Raw genomic sequence first — 12,907 nt, forward strand, 5'->3', positions numbered from 1 at the left:
AAGAGAGTCCGAGTTTAAGTTTTAGGCTTTATGCAAATAACCCCTTGCAATGCTAATTTTCGTACAGACTTCTTTTAATTGGGAAAAAGGTACTTGCAAATAAAAGTATATAATATAAAGGGTAAGATTGAGAATGTCGAGTAAAAATGATTCTCATTAAGGAACACGTGTTTGGTTTTATGTGTTTCAAGATACCTATTCTACAGTGTTCAATGAGATATTAATGAAACTAAAAAATCTCACATCATCTCTATTTTCTTTGAATTAAAGATTGAGAGAATGTATTTTAACACCAACTTAGTTAAAGCATGTTCTACAAATTAAAATTCTAATTTTTATATTACACTTTATAAATGCATTTCTAGGGGTTATTCGATTATAATCTTGAGCTTAATTGACAATCTATAGACTTATAGAAGGACGAATTATGAACTATAAATTAGTATATTTTATTAGAAAAGCGGGTCTAGTCCAATTAAATTATCAAGGGGAAATCAATATCCCGAGAGGGTAATAGGGAGAGGAGAAATGTTAAATTAAAGCTAAGAAATTTTCAAATGAAATGGAAAGGAAAGGTAGACTTCCACTCCTTCCAGAAAATAGAAAAGGAGTCGCATATGTTAGTTGCCTTTCGAGCTTCTTTCTAAAAACTTGTTAATTCCTCTCTTTCTAAAGAAGCCACAAAAACATGTCGAAGGGATGGCATGTGACATACCGCAGTCTCAGTCGCAATATCTTTATCCTCTAAGAGGACTAACTACTAGTAGGGACAGCTAAAATGAGGACACCCTAGGCTAGGGAAGAAGTCCCAAAAAGATTTGAGGAAGATGCAATAAAAAAGAAGATGATGGAGCGATTCTGGCAAGTTCCCATAGAGGGGACAAGGGATAGGGTCATTCACATCCTTCCTAGTGAGGAAATCCCCCACATGGAATTAACGAAAGACAACTAGCTAGAGAAAAAAATTTATCTTGCAGCGCAGGAAAATTTTCTACGGGCTGATTGCCCAGTCAAGGCCAAAGGAACTCATGAGGATTAGAGAGCTAACAGAGGCTACCGAGAAAATCTCGAGACTTGAGAACCTCAAGGAGGTTGAATTATGTGAGTCTCCAAGCTAGCCCAAGCCATTGCAATAGGTGTTAGTTTGTTTGGTCTCGACCGAGGTCTCCCCATCTAATCTTTTATGCCATCTCAAGCTACTAGAATCCTTGAGAAGGGCCTACTCCTAAAGGGAGGAGTGGTAGGCAAAAGGGAAGTGAGTCTGAAGAGGAAGGCTATCGACCCAACGATCACACCAAAATTATACTCAGTTGCCATTACCCGGAGAGGAAGACCTAACAGCAAATGGTTGAGCCATCTTGAGGATCCTTTCTAGAAGGGCAAGCATCTTCTCGAAAGGTCCTTGCGAGGGTTGAGAAACTTGTAGTAGAGTTGAGAAAAACTTATATAATAGAGTTTATCCGTATGACTAAAACCGAGGCCCAAAAGGCCGAGAAAAATAAATCGAAAGGGTTGACAAGACTGTCTTGACCAAAGTGAGGTTGACTCTGAATGACAGAGTCCTAGCCTTCCAAGTGGAAGCCCCCTCTCATGGTTGTCATTGATGGGCTGCTAATCCTGGCTTGAGAGAGTGGCTTCAAAGGGAGGCCTAGATAGTGGATGCGAAAGAAACTCATATTACACCCAAATAGGTCAGCCTAGTGCGAGTGTTATCCCTCCAACCGAGCAAACAGGCAAGACTTATCCAAGTTGATGTGCATACTAGAGATTATCTCAAGGGTTTACTATATTTTACCCGTTGATACTTATGCACAAAATTATTTTACCCCATGTACTTCAAAAAGTCTTAAATTAGTTATTGTATTTACAATTAAAGTGATACCATTAGTTTTTATGTTCAAGTTAACTGAGTCACACCTAAAAAATCTCTAAATTTGAATGATGGGATGAATTCCCTCCAATTTTAATTTTTATGAACAAAAACATCCCTCCCCTCTTATATAAGCATTTTTCTCTTCAAAAAGTATTTGTATATTTTTTTCTCTTACTTTCTAGATTATCCTAACTACATAGTAAGTATTATTAAAACTATATTTTTATAAAGTTTAGTAATTATATCAAATCTAGAAAAAAGATAAATATTCCCTTTCGTTGAAAAAGGGGGATAGAAAGACCCCCTTCTTCCATTTGACTACGGTGAAAAGAAGAAGTTAAAATGTCATAAGAGAGCTAGTGGCCGAGGATAGTAAGCTCTTATAGGTTAAATAAAAATCAAATCAAAACTTTATCTATTTTGTCTAACAAACACGACAGAGTATTTTGGTCATTTAGACGTGCTTAATTAACTTCGATAGAAAAATTAACAGTCTCACTTAGTCATAAATATAGATACTGGTTTGAGACTTAGTATATGGGGTTAAAATAATTTTGGATATAAGTATAGATGGGTAAAATGTATTTAACCTTTCTCAAATAGTGAGGTGATAATTTAGAAGTTGGAGAGAGAATAGGCATCCACCATGACAAAAGCAAGGTGTCGTAGTGAATTGGAGCTCAAGGTTGACCATCTCCGACGAAGGTTCGAGCCCACGAATTAGACCGTCATCCTAGGCTCAAAAGAGGAAACTAGTCAGAAGATCTATAATGAGGATGAAGGAAATGGGGACAAAAGGTCCCCTCTACCTCATCCCCCGGTTGAGAGGATAAGCTAAATCCTGGTGCCCTACCTCACCAAGAAGTGTCTAACTCAGATTATTGCAAGGATGGAGTACCATCTCACACAATTGAAAGCCTTGATGAAGTTGAGCTTGACAAGGATGCTTGGTTGCCTTCCAAGGTTGTAGGTTAGGGTAAAATTATCCATAATTGATATTCCCTTTATAAAGCAAATTGACAATGAGAGACTAGGTGACCCCGGTCAAGCAAGTTGCAAGGACCTTGGAGATCACCTTGAAGTGGCAATCGATAAGGTCGACAGGCTTGTAGTCCGAGATAAGGTTAGGAGAGTCCTTCTTGGGCAGAAAAGTGAAGATCTTCCCCTAACTTCTAAGGTGAATGCGCAACCCATGGAGGCTCTAAAGGCATTTATCAGACTCCCCTTGATCACCGACCAAAACTACTAATAGAAAAGGTTAGGGAAGCCATTTGGGGCTAGGAAGAGACTCCTTCCTTAAGCCAGAGTTAGCAAGAGTGCTAATGCCAGAGGACTTTCTACTAAGCTAAGGTATCAACCAACTCCCCCCTAAGGTAGGCTCGATGGGCAGACTCTAAGAGGGAGATAAGCCTCTTCCCTTCTAGCCTATTAAGGAGGAGGATGTCTTTGAGGATTGCAAGCTCCATTGCCATGATGCTGAAGATGTCTGAGGGGCACCAAGAAAGGATGAGCTTATAGACAAAGGAGACGGACGAGTTGGTAGAGGAAGGGCCATCTGATCACCACCCAAGAATACAATGCCTGAAACTGGGGGCCTTAGCCAGATCCCAAATTTGAATGATAGAGGAGGGAGACTGATAGAGCTTAGTGTCTAGATAGAGGAGCATATTTCGAGACAGGCCAGAAGAAGGTTGAGCATGAGGCGTCAAGAAACTCAGCATCCCACTCAGTAGTAAAAGAAGCCCAATCCAGCTTGGAGAAGGTGGGAGGAAATTGATGGTTGGACCAAGTGAAGAGCTTACTTGCAAGGAGGCGAAACCACCGCAAGCGGTTGCTAGACGTGCACTTCTCCAACATGAAGAATACCCCAAATTGGCAGTCCGTAGCCAAGTGAGATGGAGACCACCGAAGCAAGGTTGGTGCAAGCTCAATACGGACAATGCTTTCTCCTAGATGAACTACCAGGGCAGGGTGAGTGCTGTGCTCCGGACATATGTTGAGGTACTCGTCGCACTAGTTGGAGAGCCTTGTCCGGCAACATCTACCCAAGTGGCTAAGGCCTGGGGGCTTGCAGGGGAAGAACATGTTTGCCGGCTCGAGGTTGAGGTGGACTCCCTCGAACTAGCCAGTGTACTCCGGAAAGAAACCGGCTGCCCGTAGAGGATCAGGTCCTTGATAGAGGAGTATTGGGCCACCCTTGGCCACCTTGAGAGATGCAAAATCTCTCATACGAGGAGAGAGGGAAATATGGTTGTTGATTGGGCAGCTAACCAGGGTAAGATGTTGTCTAGGCAGTTTGTGTTAGGGACTGGTGAGGAGCTCCCTGTGGAGCTCCATGGGTTGTTGGGTTCTGACTTATCTGAAGTCGGTGTAAGCTGATTGTTTTGCAGCTACATGCAGCTCCCTTTACTCAAAAAATAAATAAATAAAATAAAATAAAAAGTGAAGAACTTACCTTTGATGGGACAATCCGAAAGGTCAGACTCCAAAATAAAGTAGTTGAATTGGGTTAGCTCGGGTCCATGGGTCAAGCCCATGCTTCCAAGAGAATCAGATAGCATTAAAGTCCCCGCACACGGACACGGGGTCCAGTGATATCAGGCTCGACCACTTGTACCAGTGTGAGCCACAATGCGCACAGTATGATAAGCTAAGACACCAATGAGCTCTATTATAACATCAATGACCTCTATTATAATAAGATAGGACTAACCACTTGTTTAATGATTGCAGCAGAGCACTTTTTGTAACAGATATATTTCTGTGGGGGCTGTGGAATTCCCTTCTTTAACCTGCCCCATGTGGAAATGCAGGAGATGAAGTGTGCACTCGTGAGAAATATTTGCCACTGAGAGGTGTTAGTCAGTGTGTTTTTTGTGTGGCATTCTACCAGCATTTCACTTAATAAGTTAGCAGTAGTGAATAATTTCAGAAGCTGATAAGAAAAAACTTAAATACAGACAACTTCTTAAATTTGAATATCATGTACTTACGAAAGGCTAAGGTGCATTTATGCATTAGTATTGTTTTCAAATATCTCAGAACACTAAGTAAATTATACATTTCCGATGTTGTATTAAACCTAAATGACAACACGTTTTGGTGAGAAAGGAGTGCGTAAGTGCTCCCAAGACTTTAATCTACTCCTCTGTATCCAGTGCGTCTACTGAACTTCCTTTAAGATGCAAGTGCTTCTCCCTCCTTTGGAAATCGGTTAGTCCCTTTCCACTGCCAGTGACACCAACCTTGCCTTTAGGATCATCCGGAGATTTGAAGATGCTCTCGCGCTTGCGCCCCGAAAAGAAACCAACCTGCACAAGCAAGAGGAGCAAATGAAAAACAAATAGCAACATGACTGACCGGCAGAATCTAGCAATCAAATAAACTTCCCATTGTTAATAACAGAAGGTTGTCACATGGGTTCCATTGATAAATAAAGTTCTGAGAGAAAGTCCAAATGCACCTTCTTAGCTTTCCCCTTTGTCGTCTGGAATTGTTGCCAAGCATTCTGCCGTTTATTTTGCACCACTTCTAGTTGTTCAAAACGAGCTTTCGACTTGAAAGCATGAATTTTCTTGCGTTTCGTAGCTTTCTGCAAATTTATGCTCATAAATTAGTATGCAGGGATTTCCTATCATAGAAACTCTTAGCAGTCCAATAATAAATACGAGAAAGGATTTGGAGCATATTCTGAACTAGAATAACGGACAAGCATGTGAAAATCCTAATAGAGTGCTGAAGTAGATATCTGAGGCTGAACACACAGCATGCACAAGAAGCAAAAAATTAAAGTATATAGGACAAATAATTATGAAAAACATATCAAAATTGCGGATCACCTGTTAAGCTGTGTTATCATGACCAGTGATAACCATGTTAGCAGCACGTGCCGATTAGCACAAGGCGTGCCGAGCAGCACGTAAATATTTTTAAGATATTTAGAGATATTTTTAGATCTACAATATGTCAATCTTTAATTTTTAATTTAAATATATGTATTAAAACCTATATTATAGTGCTTTATCTTTAGATTATTTTTATAAATAACCTATTTTATTAAAAAATAAATCAATAGTTACATATAAATATTATTCATCACATAACATAATTAAATACATTCATTAAAACTAATATTAATGATTGAATATTCCATAATATAATTGAATACTTCGTAATAAAATTAAACACATTAAAACTAATATCTACTTAAACGTAAAATGACGAGGAGGATCAAAAACTTCATTTGCCGGCATAAGAATAACACGAGAATGTTGCACTAAATACTGTCGATAATATTGCTCGTTGTAACGTCTAAAATAGTTTTTATATATATAGAAATTTTAAATTCTCTTATGATATGATATGAATATTGAAGATGCATGAAAACGACCAACATTGGCACAGACACACTATAAGCATATGCAGATTGCGGATATAAAGTATAAAAGTGTTGTGGCTCTTATAAGTGTGATTGATATAATGGTAATGATGATGAACTCGTATCGTTCTGTAAATACACCTCTCCTAATGTCCTACTACAGACTCAAGTCATCTATAAAAACAATACCTCTGAAAAAATTGTGTAACAAGGATGCATATCTCATCTCTATTATCATAGCTACAAAACTGAGTCTCATCATTATCACCATCACAATCATCATTATCTTTAGTCCCATCATCATTAATTTTATCTAAGCCTTCTAAATGATCAATTGATTTGATAATAATTAATAAAAATAAAAAAAATTGAAAAAAAATGGACACACATGGCATAGTGACTGGCACAGTTTGACACAAGGGTGTGTCACTGGCACACCCCGTACCAGTAATGGCACGACCATCCATGATCATGACAATGTTTGTCCTTCCAAAAATGCATTTTAACAACAAAATACTGATTGATGCTCCTATTTTTGAATGACAATGTAATTTTTTTTCCACCACAGCATTCACTAATAGTCTAATATTGCTGCTGGTGATAATCAAAAACATCCAACCCATGACCATACAGCTCTAGAGGACATTGTTTCCACTCATCATTCACTACTGATTTGAATAGCAGTAATATTGCTGCTGGTGATAATCAAGGACATCCAACCCATAACCGTACAACTCCAAAGGACGCAAGTTAATATGAACAGTCAATGAACTAGCTCTAACGGAATTATTACACAATATAACACTAATGGTAAAAATTCTGTAATAAATTTCCATGAAAGATACCTTAAGATATATGGTAGGAACTTACCATAAAAAACCACTCGGAGTCATAAATCAGTACATATCCACTTCAAGTCTAAGCCACTAAGCATTGTTGAGCTCTAACTTTTTTTTTTCTTACATGAACTGAGATGCATCCATCTTTTTATACATAAATAATGCATATGTATATATGCTTGCTTATACATAAAATAACTGTTACATGGCTTGTCATACATCCTATGTCCAAGACTCCAAATATGTGAACTATGATATTAATTAGAAACATATATAAGCACAAGGCTGCATGGGTTTCCAGGGGTTCATGCACCACCAAGCAATAACATGAGAACCTAGGCTATAAACACCAGATTAAAGCAAACAGAGCTTGCTAGAAAGGACACAACAATATGCTTTAAACATCAAAGACATTAACACATCTACAAATATGAGCGGTCTAAGAAGCATTAGCATCACTTGTCTACCAAAGCTTCTGGATCAATTGCACTCACCACATCTTCTGGATCATTAGGATCAATACGAAGTTTAGCAGGTAAGGAACGCATTTGAAAATCAGTTACAGCTGCTTGTGCAATCTTTCTTTTAATAGCTTGTTTGGTAGCTTCAGCTTCTCTCTCAGCTTCTAGCAAAGCATCAGCTACTCCATCTTCGATCGGCCTGATATTAGCAGGATCAACCTAAAGTGGAGAAATATCATCAGCAATAAAGAAAGCGCAGACCTATAACATCTGAAAGTAAAAGTGCACATTATCGTAGCAACTATGAAGGAGAATATAATATGCTCACTTAACAATGAAGTGAAGTTTTATGCATTTAGTATATTACATCAAAATAGACTTAGAAGTACAATTCATTCATACAAATAAAATATAATAAAATAATATTAAAGCACAAGCATAAGAAAGGTGATCATGATTTTGGCTATGACAATTGAAAACAAAGACATGGAAATAGTTGCCATAACTATCTCTGATACAGTCTGGGTCTAATTGGATCAAATCATGAGGACATTGGACTCGATAAATCGAGTCTATTTATCTTTTGATTGATTCATGTTTATCTCTTATGTAAGTTATTAAAACAAGTCTAGTTAATCATGTAAGTCACTAAAACAGGTTAAATTAAGTCATATAAGCCTCTAAGACAAGTTCAATTAAGTCATATAAGCCTCTAAAATAAGTTATAGTTCGAATCATATAAGCCTTTAGAATTAAATCCGAGTATGACTCATTATACCCAACCTCTGTATATAAAGAGGCTGGCTTCTTTGTTTATTCATCCAAATATCTAAGCATTGAAAATTAATTGAGTTTAGTTATTTTCTTATTATTGCATTTATCGTTTTTATTATAACTGTTAGATCGTATTTATCTTTATAGGAGTAGATTGTTACCGTAGAACTCTTTCAAGCATCCTTTCTCCAGCAGCCACCTTTCTCCAGCAACCACCATACTATACGGCCATCTATCACCACCCTTGATTGTCCACCACCCTCCGACGACCGCCGTAACGTCGAGTATTTACCATTCTATCATGTTCTAACATTGCTCCGTTATTTTAATTATATCTTTTCATCCAGACATCTGATTGACGTGAAACCAAAGCTATTAGAACCCTCGTGAGGCTACCACCACCTAAATTTAAAAAAAAAAATTACGTCCAGATCAGTCCAAATTTGGTCCTAACAATCTCTTAGTTGCTATCCAGATTCCAAACAATACAGGTGGTACATATTGCAAACTTTACATTTCCAAAATTATGTATTGCTTTTACTTGTAAAAAAAGAGAGTGTACTAGGACAAGGTTCTCACCAATGACATGCGTGGAGTGGCCAGAATTTAATTAGGATATTGCCATGAATTCAAACAATGAGTTGGATGTAAGAGGCATGCCTTATTGTCACACCAAGGCCCTCTATTGGTTTTAAGTTAAGGCATTAAAAAAAGACAACTTATCACAATAGTATATTTTGAGCATCCTTCTTCAATTCTTTTTCAAGCACTTCCGTCTTGTCAGCAAGAGGATGTCTCTTATTCATCAACTTCTCTCTATAATCCTAGAAAAACTAGTCGTAATCAACTAAAAAAATAAGACCATAACTTGCCCTTAGACTTTGCACTAACTAGGATTTGTAACTTCTATTCTTATGACTACTTGCAAACAAAAATGATACAAAGAAAAACAATATAAAGAAATCGTTGACGAGGTAAGCAAATTTCAACATACCTCCTCCTTGTTTCCCCAGCCATTATAGGTAACATAATACCCATTTGGAGTGAGAGCTTCAATTGTTGCATCATACCTAAACATTTAACTAATCAAAGACACATAAAGGAATGGTGAAGGAATTGAGACTTACAAGCTGTTAAAGAGGAAATAATAAGTTTATTGACCATACCACTCCCCGTCTTCACTCCACACAGCTTGAACTTTGGTGCCAATAGAGAATCTCTCGTAAGATTCAGAATGGTCACCTAATGCCTGGACATAAGGGAAAAAAAGGATAAAGTAAAACAAACAAGTGGAATTCTCTAAATTCTATTTCTCTTGAATAAATGAAATGGTGGAAGATGATGAGTAACAAAACTTGGGTTTTACCATCTACAGTATACCGTGAATGAGATCCAATAGAATTTCAAAAAGTCCTACTCCACAAAATATTTGAAACATAAGTTACTTTTAATACTTCAAAATAGCTAGACATCTTTCTTTAGGGTTCTAAGATTATTTAGACCCTAATCCTAATTACAGGTAGATTACAGTACTGCATGTTCTACATACACATAATTGAGAAACAAAACTTCCTTGTCACAGAAGTTGATTCAAGAGAAACTTATATGCTAAATACACTGTAGTAACTAACAAGCATAACTCAATACAAAAAAGTAAAGACTCACTGTTTTGGACTGAGAGCTCTCATCAAAATGACCCTGGGGAGAGGTATCAGCATCCAGAAGGTTAACCTCGGTTTGCTTTGCAGCTGCCAAAAGCTCCTCAGTCAATTGAATCACCTGCATTCTCAAAATTTCACTAAGTTAAGCCAAAATGCAATAAGACCAATAAGACCATTCTGCTACTGTATCCTACTCTCAGATTTAAATTTCAAACTTAGAATAGCAGCGTGAACATCAGAAATCAGGATTGGAAGGAGGCAGGCCGTCACGACACAGAAAACCTGCAAAGAACCAAGGTAAAGGGTGATGGACATCTTTACACAACCTTGGTTTTCATATATTGTTTTGTTTCTATATCATAATTGCCCAGAGAACTCCAACCACTATAAGAGTCTTCTCACCTTTTAGGTCTAAACTAAATTTATATACTCCATGATAAACTCTCTGTCATCATGCAGCCATATCTTGCTGCCTTCAGTCGACATGGCTCCTTGTAACAAAAGAGAACACAAAAGGGGAAGCGATAGCAAATCTTTGAATTGCCATTCTTAAATGAAGAAAAAGAAAGATGTTTTCGGTATCAACTTTTTCTTTCATTTTACTAAAATAACAATAGAAGAGTGGTTTTACACAAACATACATATTTAAGTTCCTCCTCTGCATCAGCATGTTTAAACATAAGAAACAAGCACTTGCGAAATACACTCAGCTTACCTCTTCAAGCTCCTTCTCCATGTCAACATATTCAGAGTTTCCAGGGTCATCGACCAAAATCGTTTTGACCTGAAAATCAATAATAAAACAATCATTTTGATTATGAAGGCAAAATTTTGAAGTTTATATACACAGAGATAGGGCTAGAAAAGGTATCAAAATAGGCCTTTGGGACTTAGATCTCCGCAACATATCTTTCCACAAAATAGTAGGTGTGTAGCACATGTTAGTTGCAAGATATGAAATCATAGGATCAAGCAGGGTTTTGATGTCATTACACGATCATCTTACTCACAAAGATATATCTTTCGTTAAAAATTTCTTATGATTTTTGTCTGCTAAAAGCATTATTAGGTTCCTAAAGATCAGTTGCAAGCTCTTGATAACAACTTATTATCAAGTTCATTGAATGTATATTATATCTTGTATAACTATAACTATAAAATTCAATTTATGTTAAGCATGCAACCACACCAATGACAGCTGGCATAGAATCCATACAATATACAAAAAAATTACAAGTCAGAAAAAAAATTAAGGATTTGATTTCTAAAAGAAGGTCATGATGCCCACAACAGTAGTTGGCATCTTAATTTTTAGGTCAAGTGTATGATGAATTAGACTGTTATCACACTTGGCACCTTGTTAACTTTTTTAACAGTTGTTTTTTCTCTAACCAAACTCAAAAATAAAGGAAATTTAACTCAGGTTTCTAAGAATGCCCTTCTTCATTTTGTGCCATATCCATATGAAAATAATTTATGAGGGGTTCTGTGCCCCTACATAATAGGTAATTGTGAAGTGGTTGTTGGAACTACAATACCATAAAAGCCCCAACTCCCAAAAGGACTAAATTAGAAAAACAAGAACCTTCTCTATCCACAAATAGTTCTGCTTTATGTTTTTCCACTTTTTTTTTCTTTTCCAATTTCTAGATGAAGAATTTGGTCGCTTTAGGATCCACAATCAAGCCAGAACAGACTCAGATTTTAGAAATTCTTGCCACCAAGTAAGCATGCATGAAAAGTCCTCAACCAAATCAGCTCTATGATTCTGAATCCTCTTATCACATTGTATTTTTGGCTTCACTCTACTTACTTTTATTTATACTAACGCACAGTTTTTTTTTCTTTCATTTATCACAGTGTATACTTACTGTCATTACATTCAGCAGTGTATATTTCTACAGACAGTAAACAACAAGAGATTATGAGGACAGCCTTTAAGTAAAGAAAGTCGCTTCAACCCATTCATGGCACTTAAAACCAATAGAGGGTTTTTTTTTCTATGAGAGAATGAGGGTTTTCTTTCTAAACTAAAATGATAAAAGAAAAACTTATACCCAAAATAACTGGGTTCGACTAGATGATTTTTTTTTCTTCGATTCAACTCAATCACCGATAAATGTCGTCCGATAAGTAGCAAAAAACACGAATCCAATATTTGCATAAAAGCCTCAGCTTTTACTGACTCAAATAAACCAAATTTAATAAACGTATGCCTGAACTAATGAAAGAAAATCAGATGCCAAGTCGGTGACGAAGGAAACCCTAGAAACAAAGTCAAAGACAGAAATACCAAGGAAAACAAGAGCCCCAACAAACCGAGAGAGATCGATCTTTCATTAACATCGATTCTTCTAACTTGGCAATAAAAATTCTAAGGAAAAAAGGGGAATTTAAGCAAAACGGGACCTGGCGGAGCTGATCTTTATACGTGGAGAGATTCGAAGCGAGCTCATCGATGCTTAGATCCTCGCCGCCCTGCATTTCCTTTTCGCAAGTTTTCGATTCTACTGCTTCTCTTCAAATTTCTCTCTTCTCTCTCTCTCCGAATCGATTCGGTGTTCAAGAAAAAGCAACTGGAGATCGAAATTCTTTCAAGCTCTTATTATGGGTTTAATGGATACTAGAGGGGTTCTGTAATATATACTTTAAGGATAGGGATTTGTAAATGGGCCGAGTTGTGATGGGTAATGGGTTAAGCCTAGCCCAGGCCCGGATCCAATTTAAACAATAGGGAACTTTATCAAACACACCCTGAAGTTTTGCTTTTATAATAATTCGCACGCTACTATATAGCATTCAGCTCCTGCACTTTGCTTAAAATATCTCAATAATACCATGCCATTAATTTTACCTATTTTATGATTTACACCCCAGTCTAATTTTGTATCCAACCTCTTTTTTTCATATAATTTGATACT

At 37.0% G+C, this 12,907-nt stretch overlaps 1 protein-coding gene across 1 annotated transcript; it reads right to left on the bottom strand.

Moving 5' to 3' along the window:
• Positions 1-4,838: 4,838 nt before the first annotated feature.
• On the bottom strand, positions 4,839-12,609 carry LOC140792377 (uncharacterized). The gene is made up of 8 exons (XM_073143344.1): positions 12,396-12,609; positions 10,702-10,770; positions 9,991-10,104; positions 9,492-9,574; positions 9,320-9,395; positions 7,585-7,770; positions 5,337-5,465; positions 4,839-5,184 (listed from the first exon to the last, which is right to left on the bottom strand). The coding sequence occupies exons 1-8, from the start codon at positions 12,468-12,470 to the stop codon at positions 5,014-5,016; spliced, it is 903 nt and encodes a 300-aa protein (XP_072999445.1). The 5' UTR covers positions 12,471-12,609; the 3' UTR covers positions 4,839-5,013.
• Between the last annotated feature and the right edge of the window lie 298 nt (positions 12,610-12,907).

The sequence above is a fragment of the Typha latifolia genome, chromosome 7 (genome assembly GCF_019914945.1).
Source record: "Typha latifolia isolate L0001 chromosome 7, TyphaL0001v2, whole genome shotgun sequence".
In the NCBI taxonomy this organism is placed as follows: domain Eukaryota; kingdom Viridiplantae; phylum Streptophyta; class Magnoliopsida; order Poales; family Typhaceae; genus Typha; species Typha latifolia.

Bases quoted from the DNA above. Each gene is read 5' to 3' on its own strand.
- LOC140792377 (XM_073143344.1), bottom strand. From the start codon at position 12,470: ATGCAGGGCGGCGAGGATCTAAGCATCGATGAGCTCGCTTCGAATCTC. The intron at 10,771-12,395 runs GTCCCGTTTTGC...ATTGATTTTCAG, and splicing joins ATAAAGATCAGCTCCGCCAG to GTCAAAACGATTTTGGTCGA. The intron at 5,185-5,336 runs GTGCATTTGGAC...TTGCTTGTGCAG, and splicing joins CAAAGGGGAAAGCTAAGAAG to GTTGGTTTCTTTTCGGGGCG.